The 15,060-nt window shown below is 47.5% G+C and overlaps 1 protein-coding gene across 1 annotated transcript in view; it reads right to left on the reverse strand.

Annotated features, from left to right (window-relative positions):
- RANBP10 (RAN binding protein 10) overlaps nt 1–15,060 on the reverse strand; it is a 66,135-nt gene that overhangs the window by 15,630 nt on the left and 35,445 nt on the right. Inside the window, exon 4 of the mRNA XM_002918424.4 lies at nt 2,572–2,739. Coding sequence (XP_002918470.1) covers nt 2,572–2,739 — 168 coding nt within the window. The remainder of the gene's footprint in view (nt 1–2,571; nt 2,740–15,060) is intronic.

The raw sequence follows: 15,060 nt of genomic DNA on the forward strand, positions 1-15,060 counted from the left end.
GGGGGGGGCGGGGGGGGTCAGAGGTAGGAAACATCATTCTGCTTCTCTAAAGGGGAGAGGGTTAGGGTTTGGGGTCTGAGCAGTGACCGATCCCAGGTGAGATTCTGAAGCACATTATTGATGAGCTGGCTTGTGGAAAGGAAACAGAGTCATTAGAAGATTCACCAAGTAGTCTATCAATCCAAGTTCATTGCCTCTCCATTAAATTTTGTGATCTAGAAAATGCAGGGGACAGGCCATATACATTTTTCAGTAAGGTCTCAGTAATATCCTTGTGGAGAAGACAGAAAAACAAGTATCAAACTAACATAACAAAGTGATTCTGAAATAGCTATATTCTGAAGGACTCAGATCTAAGCCTTGTCCTCTTCCAATATTTTTTATCAAGACCTTGGTGAAAACATACATAAACATGTTTATCAAATTTTAGGTTAATACAGTGCTGACAAGGCTATTAAATATTGAGAAAGAACAAGCAAGATCACAAAAGATCCTGACAGGCTGGAAAAAGAAGCGATATCCTCCTAAATGAGTGAGGTCTTGCATGAGGTCTATAAAATATATGAAATAGGGAAGATGAGTTTAAAAACAATGTGAAGGTTTGGGCTGACATTAAGGCGGCTGAGAGCTCCTTATGGACCTAGAGACCTGACTGACAAAGAGCTCAGGGGCTTGGCATGCCCACAGGGCCCAGATGAGGGAGATGAAGGTGCAGAGAGGACAGCAGGGTATGCCTCAAACTTCATCCCATGGCAGGTGCTGTGCTCCAGGTAAATGTGGACAACATGCAGGGATGTGATGAGGGCAGGTATCCCAAGCAGAGGGGAAGGACTGAGACTGGGACAGGTGAAGGAGGGCGTGGGTGAAGAGAGAGAACCCACAACAGAGGCCCCTGGGACTCTGACAGCAGAAAAAGAGCCAGGAAATAGCTGGAGTCAGAGAGCAAAGTGGGGTGCAAGAAGCCATCTTGAGACCTTGCCCCTAGCTGCCAGCTCACCAGCTGGATGCCAGCAACTACAGCTGGGTGGCTACGGATTTTAAAGGAGGATTTCTCCGGATGTGCACCTGAGTCACCTCCACAGTGTTTATGCCATGCTCTTGGCTGCCCGCTGTGGGCTATGGCAGCTGACTGTCCTGTTCAGGAATGCTGACTCCTGGCCTCTCAGCCCCAGCCACCAGCAAACCCGATTTCCACTCATGTACCCTAGTTCAGCCCAGGCTCATTTCATGGCGAACCCACAAAGAAGTCACCTCTGTGGGGAATGACAACCACCTTCTTACTGCCCCTCAAGCCAGGGGATGCAGGCCTCCTAGAAGTTAGGTTCTAAGTAAAATGTCCAATTCCCTTTTCTGGAAAGGCCTGTGGCCAGCCTAGCTGCTAGGGTTCTACCAGATCAGAGACCTCTGCAAACCCAAACAGTCAGGCCCAGCAGTTATGCACTACTTCAGAGCCATTTTGACCAAGGGCTCCTCTCACTCAAGAGCCAAGTAACAGTCAGCCCCAGTAGGGCAAGGCATCACAATAGCCAACGTCTCCTTATCTCCCAGGCTCTTATCCTAAATCTCTCCACATGTACAGGGTTGCTCCTCCAAGAGATCCTTCAGGGCCCCCATCACCCTCCACTGACTGCTGCTCCTCCCGGATTCCTGATCCTGGTTAACAGCACCACTATCCAGCCACTTTCCCATCCTCCATTCTTGCTAATGCACTCCATGTGTCATAAAACCCTGGTGGGCCACCCTGGCCTTTGTCAGGCTTGTTCCCCAAGCCCTGTACCAATCACTACAGCCTCGCCCCAGGCTATCTGCCTCTTCCCCAGGCCCTTACGCCAGTCTCTCCTTTGCAGTTACATCAAAGGACCTTTTTTTTTTTTTTTTAAAGATTTTATGTATTTATTTGACAGAAAGAGGCAGCCAGCAAGAGAGGGAACACAAGCGGGGGGAGTGGGAGAGGAAGAAGCAGGCTCCTAGCAGAGAAGCCTGATGTGGGGCTCGATCCCAGAACGCTGGGATCACGCCCTGAGCTGAAGGCAGACGCTTAACGACTGCGCCACCCAGGCACCCCTCAAAGGACCTTTTTAAATAGAACTCTGTCCAGGTTGCTATCTGTTAACCAGTGAGAAGACCTGGCCCCATCTGACTCCAGCCTGTCTGTTTACCTCCTATACTACAGCAGACCTCCTGTTGCTCCACAGCAACTAGCATCTTGCATTTGGAAGGGCCAGCCAAAGTCAGGGCCCAGGCCACACTGGCAGATATGTACTTCTCACCAACGCCAAATCCTGCTCCAACAAGTGTCACACAGGCCAGGGCCATGACCATGACGTTGCTCTTTTCTCAGCACTGACCTGGGGTTTGATAAATGCTGTTAAATGGATGGATTAACAAAGGAACCATCTCTGCTACCTTCCCTTCCCTTTGCAGGACTCCAATGCCTGGAAATGGCTGAAGTTCCCCAGAGCTCGGCAGAGGATCAGTGACACTGCTTTGGCTTTCAAGCATGCCTGTGGGCCTCTCACCAATCAAACTGGCTCCACGGGGCACACCCTCTAAGGTCCCCTAGGCACCCACCAAGGCTGTGGCCATTCTTGGTGTAGAAGCAGGTGCTGTTGATGAGGTTGACACAGCAGCCAATCACGTCTCCTGTGGTGAACGTGGGACCGTAGGGCTGGCCAGTTCCAGAGGAACAGAATGAGTGCCCATCATCACCATGATAACCATAGGAATGTTTATCCCAACCTGTGGAGGAAAAGAAGAGCACAGGTGAGTGGAGGTACTTGAGACAGCCAGAGTCACTGTCTGGGTCTGAGCCCCCTCTCCCCAGCCTGCTACCACGTCAGTCAGCTGGCTGTGGACAGGGTCTGGCTATGCCAAAGGAGCAATGAGGCCAGCAGATCGCCACACCTGAGTAGCTGAAGCAATCAAGGGGCCCAAGCTGTGGTTAACAAGAACCAAAACCATGAGTGACCTGGAAGGGACCTACGAGAAGGCCATGCGTGCGACAAGGAAGTGGTTAGGGAAAGCATCATGAAGGAAAGGGGGCTTAAACTGACCTTTGAGGGGTTTTTAAACATGTTCTTTAATTGAAGTATAATTTACATGTAATAAGATTCTCCCTTTTAATTGACAGTTCAACAAGTTTTAACAAATGTTACCACCATGATCAAGATATAGAAATTTCCACTGTTCCAATAAGTTCCCTCATGCCTCTTTTGAGGTCAGCCCCACTCCACCCACCCCCAGTCCCTGGCAACATAATCTGATTTGTTCCTAAGGTTTCACCTTTTCCAGGATGTTATATAAATGAAATCACAGAATATAGAGGGTCTTGTGTCTGAATTCTTTCACACATTTGAGATCCATCCACATTGTTCAGGTGTACCAGTATTTTGTTTCTTTTTATTGCTGACGTAGTACTCCATTATATGGATATGCCAGAGTTTATATACATTCACTAGCAATGACATTTGAGTTGTTTCAATTTTTGGCTATTGTGAATAAAGCCAATAAATATTTGCATGCAGGCCTTTGCGTGGACGTATGTTTTCATTTCTCTTGGGTAAATATTTAGAGGTGGTATTGCTGGCTCATAAGATAAGTATATGTTTAACTTGATAACAAACTGCCAAACTGTTTTCCAAAGTGGCTGTACTATTTGCATTCTCACAGCAATGTATAAGGTCCACTTTCTCACCAACATTTGGTATGGTCAGACATTTGGGTTTTTTTTCTTTTTCTGTCAGCCATTTTAGTAGGTATCAGTAGTTTTAATGTCATTGCAGCTTTAATTTGCATTTCCCCAATGACCAAGGATCTTTTGAGCATCTTTTCATATACTGAACCATCAATTTATTAGAAAATTATTGAACTATCCAAATCTTTAACCAGGTTTTTTTTTTTAAACCAGGTTTGTAAAAAAGATTTTATTTATTTATGAAAAAACAGAGGTGGGGAGGGGCAGAAGGAGAAGCAGAAGCAGACTCCCTGCTGAGCAGGGAACCAGCAGCAGGGCTCAATCCCAGGACCCCAGGATCACAGCCTGAGCTGAAGGCAGACGCTTAACCGACTGAGCCACCTAGGAGCCGCTTTAACCAGTTTTAAAAATTGGGTTGTGTATCTTATTAAGCTGTAAGGATTCTAGACATAATTTGAATACAATCCTTTTATGTGTTTTATAAATATTTTCTCCCAGGTTGTGGTATGTCTTTTCATTTTCTTAACAGTATTTTTCGAAGGCCTGCTGGGATTTTGTTTGGGATTGGTTTGAATCTATAGATTAATTTGGAGAGAACAGATAGCTTAATAATACTGATTATTTACTTCAATTTCTGAACGTGGCAAATCTCTCCTTTTGTTTAGGTCTTTAATTTCTCTCAACAATGTTTTGACAAATTTATCTCTACTTTACTTTTCATGCTATTCTAAGTGTTATTTAAAAATTTTAATTTCCAATTGTTTCTTGGATTTTGGGGTGGGGTGTAGGATCAAGGTTTCTTTTGGAGTGACAAAATGTTCTAAAATTAGATTAAGATGATGGTTGCACAATTGTGAACATGCTAAAAACCACTGATTTGTATACTTTAGATGAGTGGTTTTTATGGCATGTAAATCTTATCTCGATAAAGCTATTAAACATATACACACACATATATTTGACTTTTTATATATTCACCTGGTGTCCTGCAACCTTGTTAAACTCAACAATTAGTTCTGGTAGTATTTATGAAGATTCTTTGGGATTTTTAAATATATTGTCTGAAAATAAAGACAGTTGCATTCTTCCTATCTACTCTGCATGTCTTCTATTTCTTTTTCCTGCCTTACTGCACTGACTAGGGCCTCCAATACAATGCTGAATAGAACTAGTGAGAGCAAAAATGACCTCTGAAGTATACCACAGTTTTATAAAGGGAAAAGAGTGAAAAAGGTCATTCTGGGAAGGTAAAGACATGAGCACAGATGGGACCAGAGGGTGTGAACTGCAGAGGGGCCTGCCTGCCTGCTTGGCTAAGGAATAGGAGTAGAGCCCACAGGGCCATGGCAAGCCAGGACAGGCTGGCAAACAGGTCTATTCCCCAAAGCAGCCCCTTCAAATAACTTTCCCAGCCTCTGCTGCCTCCTTGGGGTCTGAGCAGCATGCCCATATGAACATGCTTAAACACACCCCTCCCTTCCCAAGTGGCATGGGTAAAAGTTCTACCCTGGGAGGGAAGCTCTCTCCAGAAAGGCAGAGTGACTGAGGATCTGAGTAGCTGAGAAAAGAAGGTAGGGCTTAAACATTTTCAGTGTGTGTCTATATGTGTGTGGTGGGGAAGGGAGCGGGTAGGGCAAGGGCAGGGGGGTGTGGGCAGGCTGTAAGCAGAGGTATGGGGGTGAGGGCAGATGGATGACAAGGACAGTGGTTGGCAAGGGAGACAGAGGGCATGACTGGAGAGGTGGAATTGACCAGACCCTGATGCCCAAACTCCGCCCTGCATTTGGACTGCTGGGCTCAAGGGCAAGTTGCCCCCTCCTAATCACATTAGACATCCCAAGACTTGTGGACCCTGAGCTTTCATGTCTTTTCAGCCAGGAACCCTCTGGTTAAACAAAGCCTCCCTGGAACCCATAGTGGGGAACAGGTCAAAGGTGAATGGCTCTCACTACTGAGTATAGGACCCAGAGACCTGCTGCTCCTCACCCAATAGCTTTCTACCACATCACAAGGAAACTATCTTGAGAACTGCCCAGGGCTGGCTTTAGAAGGCCCAAGGCCTGGAGCCAGGCTCTGTTCCCACCCTTCCTGTTCTCCAGAGACACTGGGACTGCCTGGCTCAGGAGATGAGGTGCTACTCTGAGCATCCACCCAACTTCTAACCCCCTCAGGCCCAGAAGTGGGAGGGGCCTTTTCCACTGCTGGTGAGTACACAGATCATTTGACCTCAGGGAAGGGCTCTTCTGGGGCACAGCGAAGCCCATTCCTGCCCCGGGAGGTAGGCTGATGAGGCTACCATAGGCAATGCTTCTCCTCAGGCCTCCACACAGGAGGCCCTATGGCTCCGCAGCAGTAGTTGCAGCAGCAGCTGCTCCTCTGGTCTACAGAACCCCACAAATGAAGGGGGTCCAGCTGAACGGCAGTGACGACCAGAGTGACAATCATCCCTCCAGGTCTGGCTCAGATTGTGCTTGGTGGCCTCAGGCCTGCCCACCAGCTTCCCCTGCCTCAGGATCCACAACCACATGTCACACCAGTCACAGCAGTCCTCCCTGGATCCTTCAGATGGACCATGGGCGCTTCCCATAAGCAACACAGTAACTGACCACACTGTGGCAACCGGTGAGGAGAACGCCGCAATAACCCTGCGTATTTGGCACAACACGTACTGCCACTTCCACCTCATCAAGAGACTGGGGGCCTTGCTCACCAGCCCACAAAGCTGAGAAATGGCTGAGCTGGGATTTGCACCCAAACCTTCAGATTCCAAAACCCACATCTTTCCTGTCATGGGTCCTGTCTCATTTGGGGTGGTAAGCACCTGGGCAATAAAACCGTCCCCAAGCCCCTGACCCATCACCAGAATAGAGTGGTTACATGCACTGGTTTTAGGGAGTAGTGGACCTTGGATCTCTGACTTACAGTGAGTCAGGGGGCCTCCAGGCCAGAAATGGGGGAAGGCCCAGGCCCAGGCCTCAGCCCTAGAAGAAGACACAGGCACGGATGTCTCTTGCCTGGAGGCTGCGGCTGCCCGTCTCTGCTCTCCAGGGTGTCCCCACCTTCCCACCTCACCAGGCAGCCACGGCCAGCGGTCCAGAACACACATTTCCACCCAGTGCCCACTGGAAAAGGGTTCCTAACCAGGAAGTCACACTTTTTGCATATGAAGAACATACATATGATCCAGACAAAAACACAGGAGCACTTTACGTTGGGCCACGGGCCTAAGTTCTCAGCATGGAATCCCCCAGGACAGGCTGTTCTGCTATAGTACCTTACAGATGCTAGAAACCCAAACTTCTGCTCCAGGGACGTGGGATGCCAGGGACAAAGGTGTGACTCTCCTCAATGCTGTGTGAGCAGTAAAGCTTTCCCTAAAGCCAAGCCCACCACTCACCACCTCCTGAGGCCATGTGGTTGTTGGGGGAACAGAGGAAAGCCACTGCCCATTCTAGCCCTCCCCAAAGAATCCTTAGGGAGAGCAGCCTGCTGTCCTATGGGCCCTCTCGGACCTATGCCCACAGCTGTTGATGCCCACTGGGTCCTCCCTTTGTGCCAGCGCATCATGATCCAACCCTAACTCTTGCCCCCTGAAGTTTTCCATAACATTATTTGGTCCCTCCCAGCATACCGCTCACATCCCTGATCAATTCTGATTCCTACTGACCCTTTCAAGTCACCAGTCACTGTCCCTGGGAATGCCCCTGTCTATCCTCTCTGGCCAAGACAGGACCTCCTTGGGGCAGGGGCCATATGATCTCATCACCAGTTCCTCCAGGCCAGCAAGTCAGGAATCTGAGAGGTGGTACACATATGTGTACACACACACACACACGTCTGTGTGTTCATGTGCAATGACCAGTCCTAATCCATTTTTCTCTCACACAAGGATGACCCTGCAGGGCAGATTTTGTATGCAGATTTTACTGTCTAGAAGGTAGAAAACTTGAACTAGAAGATTTTCTTTGTTTTAGCTTTCTCAGACTGAAGCAGTAGGTACTCTAGAAATTCTAATAAAAATGTGGCCATTTGGAGGCGCCTGGGTGGCTCAGTTGGCTGAGCATCTGACTCTTGATTTCTGGTTTCAGCTGGAGTCATGATCTCAGGGCCACGAGATCAAGCCCCAAGTTGGCCTCCACTATCAGCAGGGAGTCTGCTTGGGATTCTCTCCCTCCCCCTTGCCCCTCCCTTCCATGCACTCTCTCTCTAAAATAAGTAAATATATCTTTTTTTTTTTCAATGTGGTCATTTGATTTATCAAAAGTAGTGAAATCACCCAGAACTATTTCCTTAATGGTTAAGCCAATGACTCAAGCGTCTTTGGGAGATATTTTTGTCTCCATGTATGGGAGTTCAATAACTATCACCAAAACAACAGAGGCTTACATTTCCAAAGGCCTAAAATAGAAAATTTAAGTATTTCGAATGCTTTTCTTCAAAAATAAACTATGTAATTATTTTGACAAAACTACCAAAAAGCTATAAATATGGATTTTAAATTTTAAAAAACTGAAGAGCTCAATTAAAAAAAAAGTATTCACTTAGAATCAATTCAAGAATCACCATCACCTCAAGTTGTCTGGAAAATAGGTAAGTTTTCCTGTTTTTGTTTTCAATTCCCAAATGATTTAACAATTATACAGATTTACCCAAAGGAAGAAAATTCATAGTCCTTGTGGTATACTGAATAAGGCTTTCCAAAGATTTCCATGTTCAAATCCCACAAGCTGCGAATACACTATCTTACATGGTAAAAAAGATTTTGCAGAAGTGATTAAGGCTCTTAAAATGGGAGACTGGATTGTCCTGGATTATCTGGATGGGGAGACAATGCAATCACAAGGGTCCTTGCAAGAGGGTCTACTCAGAAAAGCCGATGTGAAAGCAGAGATTGTTAGATGCTACACTGCTGGCTTTGAAGATGGAGACATGGGGACACAAGTTAAGAAATGCAGGTGGACACCAGAAGCCAGAAAAGGCAAGGAAACAGATTTTTCCCCCTAGAGCCTCCGAAAAGAACGCCACCCTGCTGAGATCTGGAATGATCAGTGCAGAAAATAACATCTCAGCTCCTTGTCTCCTGCTCATCAGAGCGCTATGAAGTTAAAAAGCTTTCGCAAGAAAAACACAGAGCTATAATGTATCTTCAATTGAAGCTATCTATCATTTTATAACCAACATTTTTTTTCCAAACACAATTAAGAGCCTGTATGTGTATAGAAGGTGCGTATGTATGTATGTGAAAGCTAGCTTGGGGTGAAAAATGGAAATGTTAAACACTTTGTTTAGTAACAGTGGCTGTGGCAGTGGCTTGGTTTTGGGCCACCGTGCTACCTTCCCATCCTCTGGAAAGGACAAGCAACCAATCCACTTAGTTAGCCAATTAGTTAACAAAGTCCTGCCTACTCCATGGGGCTGATAAACTGGGGGTGGTGGGAGGTGTGCAAGCAGCTGAGAAAACATAATATACAAGTAAACCAAAAAGCAAACAAGAAAACACCTGGGTAGATAAAATGTGCTCTGAAGGATACAAAGCCAGGTGATGAGCTAGAAACGGGAGTGGAGATGGGGATAGAGGAGTCAAGTTAGTCCCCACCAAGGCGTGAACCCTAAGCAGAGATGTGCTTAATGAGAAAATCAGAAAAAGAACTTTGGGGGTAAAGGGAATGAGCTCAGCATATCTGAGAAAAGGGAAAAGACGGCCAGTGGGGCTGGAGCCGAGAGAGACTTACAAAGACTCAAGAGAGACTTACAAAGACTCGGAGCAGAGTCAACAGGACTCACTGGATGTGCATGCTGCTGGTTTGAGAGCACACAAGGATGCCTCCCAGGTTTCGGTCCTGGACACATGGGGGGATGGTGGTACCACCTACTAAGAGAAGAAGCAGGCCTTTCAGACAGGTTAAGTTTGAGCAGGTGGGTGGCTATACAAGGCCAGTGAAAGACTGTGGCTCATCCCAGATGCTCAAGGCTGTGATGGGGAACACTCACTAAACAAACAGTGGTGTAGACAGAAAATTTAAAATGAAGTCACTGGAGGATTTTCCTACTGTGTTGCCCTGATACAATGGCTTTTCTGTTTTTTCTTTGGGAGAAAAATTCAGGCCAGTCAAAGACTAGAAAGGGCAGAACAAACACAGAGAAAGGCACTAGAAGCCCAAAATAGATGAGGAGATGTTAAAGGGCACAAAGTTACTCTAAATGGATTAAGTTACCCCACCCACACTGAATCTTCTCCCCAGGCCTTGAGAGGCTGTACAGCAGAGAGGAGCTGGTACTACCACTGCTGTTCTTGAGAAGAAAAACCGTAAGGCCACAGCCTAACTGCAGTTGCACATTCTGTGGAGAGTCCGTTGTTAGTCTCAAGCTAGGGTCCTACGGAGCATTGTGGCCTCTGTTAGGAACAGACACTGTAGCCCTGGGTGCCAGGGCAGAAGTGTGGCCTGAAGGCTTCTGCAGTCTGCTCCTGGATACAGCCTTGTCCTTTCAAGATGGCAGGCCCTGGGCAGTCACTTGCCTCCTTGGATCTTGGTTCCCTTCTCTACCAAGGGAGGGGGGAGCAAGTGGACAGTGCTGTCAAATAGCCCTAAGGTTTACTTATAAGAAACACTGAGTCTCCAAAATAATCAGCAGGTACGACAAGCCCCATCTGAAGATTGAGGAAACTGAGGCACTGAGAGGCTACAGGAAAGTTCATGGTCTTGTAGATAACACTCTCAGAAGCTCAGTTCTCCTTTCCTTTGAGGTGCACTCAGGTGAGCACCAAGCAGGTACCCATAAGGGTGAAGCTACTACTTCCTCCTTGAGGTGGCCCCCAATCCAATCGCAGGAAAAAGCAAGATGCTCTGAAAATAGAACACTTAAGTTCCTCAAAGCCTGGGCTCCATTAAAAAAAACTTGAGGTAACCCCTACAAGGTTTTTGGACGCCAGGCTTAGCTGACCTGACCAATACTACTTCCTACTCATATCTGGCTGAATTCCATCAACTTTAAGAAGGAACTGGGCACAAAGCCTCCTACCACCTTAGATCAATAATAGATCTTCCCGAAATTTTTCTACAAGGATGCTGGGAGGAGAGTGGGTCTCAAAGCTCTGTGCTGCCATTGTTCCAATCTTGTGTTGAAGGCCAGCTTGACAGACTAAAGCTAATAAGCACAAAGCAGGTGCAAGCGGCAGAGAAAGAAAGTGTCAGCATTTGAGTCCATGAGACCTTACTCTTCTCTTTACCCTGCCTGAGCTCTGGTTGACCAAGCTGGTTAGAGATGGGTTTCTCTCCCTTGAAGCAACCAAAGTTCTCTGGCTAAAGGAGCCACATGTAAGCATCTTTTTGTTCACCTTGAATAACACCTGGTCCACAGTAGGTGTTCAAGAAATGTCTGTTTTTGTTTTGTTTTGTTTTAAGATTTTATTTATTTGACACAGACACAGCAAGAGAGGGAACACAAGCAGGGGTAGTGGGAGAGGGAGAAGCAGGCTTCCCACCGAGCAGGGAGCCCGATGCGGGGCTCGATCCCCGGGCCCTGGAATCATGACCTGAGCTGAAGGCAGACACTTAATGACTGAGCCATGCAGGAGCCCCAAGAAATGTCTGTTGAAGTAAAAAGGGAAACGTGGTCAAGGGCTGGCAAGAAGCCTGAAGTACAAGATTGCCAATGGTCAGACCACTTTGTAACACACTGCCGATGGACAATCCTGGTCTTGATTGTGAGTTTTGTTGCTGCCATTTTTCTTTTTAAGAAAAGAAATTAGAGCTGTCTTCCTGCATCTTGTCCCCACTTATACAGATTAATGGTGAAGCCACTTCTGGGCCCTGGAAAGAGGCCTGCAGATAGGCTGTGGACCTGGCTCTACACCTGGCTAAATAATTCACCGTCTCTGAGTCTGTTTCCTCTTCCACGAAACAAGGCAGCTGATATAAATATCTCTGCCAGTTCTGGAAGAATCCATGGTTCTAAGTCCCCTTTCCCATTAAGAGGGTCCAGCAGCTATGGTGACTACCGCACCTCTGCCTGGGAAAGCCTCCCCTCTAGCCCCACCACCCTCTGCTTCAGAAGAGAACTGCAAACAGAACCCATGCAGCCAAAGTCAGCACTTTCTAAGTTGGTAGCAGGAACAATCACCCTCTCTGGGTGTGCCTCGTGCAAGGCTGGAATGATATGCCCAGGAAGGAGAGCTGTCACCCTTACCATAGGGCTGAAGTCAGCTGTCTGAGAGGAAAGGAAACAAGGGGGCACAGCTGCTTGGGTCAGGCTCTGTACGAAGTCAGGTCCAGGTGGTTCCGAGTCAGAGGATGGCTGGGACTGCAGAGCAGGGACAACACTCTGACAGAAATGCCACCCAACTAACCATTCTCCCCTCTCCAAAGAGAATAAGCCTCGTCACTCCCAGAGAGAAGAAATGGGAAGCCAGCCTGGCACCCACACAGAAAAGCCTGCCACGTCAGACACCTATCGGATGCCAATGATGCAAGGGGAAGCCAAGCCTCATTCGGGCCGGGAGGCCCTAGGGTGCCCACTTCAGATGCTCTGGTACCACCCACTCCCCCTTCCATTATCACTCAGAGGGGAAGTCTCCATCACAGAAGTGTGGGGGTGGCTGAGGAAAGGAAATGGTTCATCATCTTGGCACTCCCAGACGCCATCCCTGGTTATAGTGCCCTGGAGGAAGGAGACTCCCATGTGGGTGCCAGGGACTCCAGCATGATTGCTCCAGGAGCCTACCTCATCCAACTTCCATCTGCCAGGACATGTCAGGGGTCTCAGTCCCAGGGAGCTAGGAATGGAGGGGACTCCCACTGCCAAGTACAAAGATTTCTGCATCATCACCACGTTACCACAGAACCTGGGAAGGGGGCTGGTACTGTGTTTGCACATTAGCTTCGGGCCCTGGGCCATGACTGACCAGCATACAGAGTCCAGCCCATACCTCACAAAGCTAGCCTAAGCCGTGGCCTCCATACCACCAAGCCAGCCATCTCTCCCCAACAAATGGGTCCCAGTCACCGTTGGGCTTTGGGACTAGGCAGACTTGGGTTTGAATCCCAGTTCTGTCACCTGGCCCTCTGAGTTCTCTCAACTGAATTCTTTCCAGGTTGATGAGAAGATTAAAGGAGAACGACTATGGAACAGCAGCCCACAGGAAGTACTCACCCTCGAGTTTCCCTTCCCTCTCTATTTCTAACACCAGCTTCATGATCAATCCTGGGCACTTGAGACTTCCTGTTTCCTTTATCCCCAAGGGAGGAATCAGGGGTGGACCACCCATCTCTCCTAACTAACAGCCCACCAATGGCAGTCACAGGCCTGCTCCACTCTTGCTTGTCCCCAGTTTCCTAGGGAGGCCACCTGGCCTTCAGAGCACTTCACAGAGCTCAGCAACCATGCCTGGTAGCTCTCAAAATGTCACTCGTGAGACTGGCTATGGAGGGAAGGTACGAGGCTAGCTTGGCCAGGGTGCTTATTGAGCCTGAGGTTGCTCTGGAGAGAACACATGTGTCCTGGGAGACCTCCTGGCAGGGCTACTTCTCAAGGATGGTCACTCACTCAGAGCCATCCCTCCCTGGAAATGCATTAGAAAAATGTTTCTCCCCAAACCTCAAATATCTTTAAAAAATCTGATAGGACCCAGTGTCTGGAGCAGCTCAACAATGAATAATGGGAAAACAAAAGAGAACTTTTCACTCAGCAGATGCAGAGGGGTGGCATCAGAGAATGCCCATCATAGTAGTCACATGGCTGCTACCCCAAACGCTCAGAACCCTGGGACCAGGAAACAGGATCTACACAACCCTAGGGCTATGCCTCTGGCAGCTCCAGGCAAAAGGGGTCAAGGGTACCCTGGGAGTCTGCTCAGCATGGAAGCCAAGGAAAGGAGGGCAGGAGAAAAAGGCTCCGCAGGTAGTTGGTGACACCAGAGGCTGATACCAAGTGGAGCCTGTCCTCACAGGAGGATCCAGACCCTATACTGAGATAGGAGCAGGTGTCAGCTTGAAACCATGGGCAAGGCCAGGGGGTGTAGAGCCAGCACCTGCATAAAAGGGGCCTTCCACAAGTCATACTCCTTCCCTGCCCCAAAAGAAATAGATACCGGATGGCCAGGGGACGCACGGGAAAGCCAGAAGGAGTCTAGCTAGGTCTGGCTAGGACATGGCTCAAGTAGCATCTGCCATATCTAACAGAGCTACCCGCCTACACCTCAAGCTCCCATAGGACAGACTGGGTCTGTCATCCATGCTGAATCAGGCTAAGGAAAGGGGTGGCACTGTCCCACAAAACTAAAGGGCAACCTCAGCTCCGAGGCCTTGGTATCTCTCCTCTAGAGTTGGGTTTGCCTTTTCCTTGTCTCCACTGAGCTCCTTTTGAACCTCTGGGGAAAGTCAATGGATGGGTGACCCCTGGTAGTGTAGGAGCCTGTGACTTTGCACACACTGCCAGATTCCGAGAGATGGGCATGTGCAAAACCCTTCCCCAAAGAAGGCCCAGGCATGGTGGTGCAGTATTTCCAGGACACCGAGATACAGAATCCAGCCCAGCATTAGGGAAGCAAGGGATTGAGCAGTAACTAGTCCCCCCTCATCTCCACCCTGAGGTGGCCCCAGCCTCCAATCATACCATTAGACACTTGAGAATCTCTGTTTTCAGACTGACAAGCTCAGGTTTCAGAACTAGCCCTTCTAATGCTTTGACCTTATTCAGTTTTATATCTCTGATATCCTTGCATCTCTTATTCATCTTTCACCAGAACTTGAAGTTTTTACTCATTATTTTTTTTTCCCCATCAACACACTCTTCCTCCTTACCTTCTGAGAGCCTGATGACAAAAAAGTTGGACTTTTTTATTGTATTGTGTCACCAGCTCCATATTTCTCTTATTTATATTCAACTTCAGAGTCTTTATTCTGTCATCTCTATTCCACTATTGAAATAATCCAGTGAATTTTATATTCTTGTAAATGTATTTTTATTTCTAAAATTTTTATTTATTTAATCTTTATGTTGTCTATTTCTCAGCTGAGATTTTCTATCTTTCCATTTATTTTAAGTGGGTTCACCCTTACTTCTTTGAAGCATGGTCATAATAAAAGCCTTCAAGTCCATTAGTGATAGTTTCACATTAAAAAAAAAAAGAAAAAAGAACTAGCTCTTCTGCTGTTGATGAAACCTCTTACCTCAAAAAACTTAATTTGTCCTGCAAAATAGTCTTAAATCCAGAATTTTTATCTCTGCTATGGAGGTGGGAGCTGGTATTTAGAAGAAGAAAATAGGATACTGTAGACAAGAAATCTCCAGGACCAGGAATAATAATTTCCATGCCTGACTGAGTTGCCTCACTTCAAAAGGCTGCCAAGCAGCCCTGATATGTTATG

This window comes from Ailuropoda melanoleuca, chromosome 12 (assembly GCF_002007445.2).
Source record: "Ailuropoda melanoleuca isolate Jingjing chromosome 12, ASM200744v2, whole genome shotgun sequence".
NCBI lineage: Eukaryota > Metazoa > Chordata > Mammalia > Carnivora > Ursidae > Ailuropoda > Ailuropoda melanoleuca.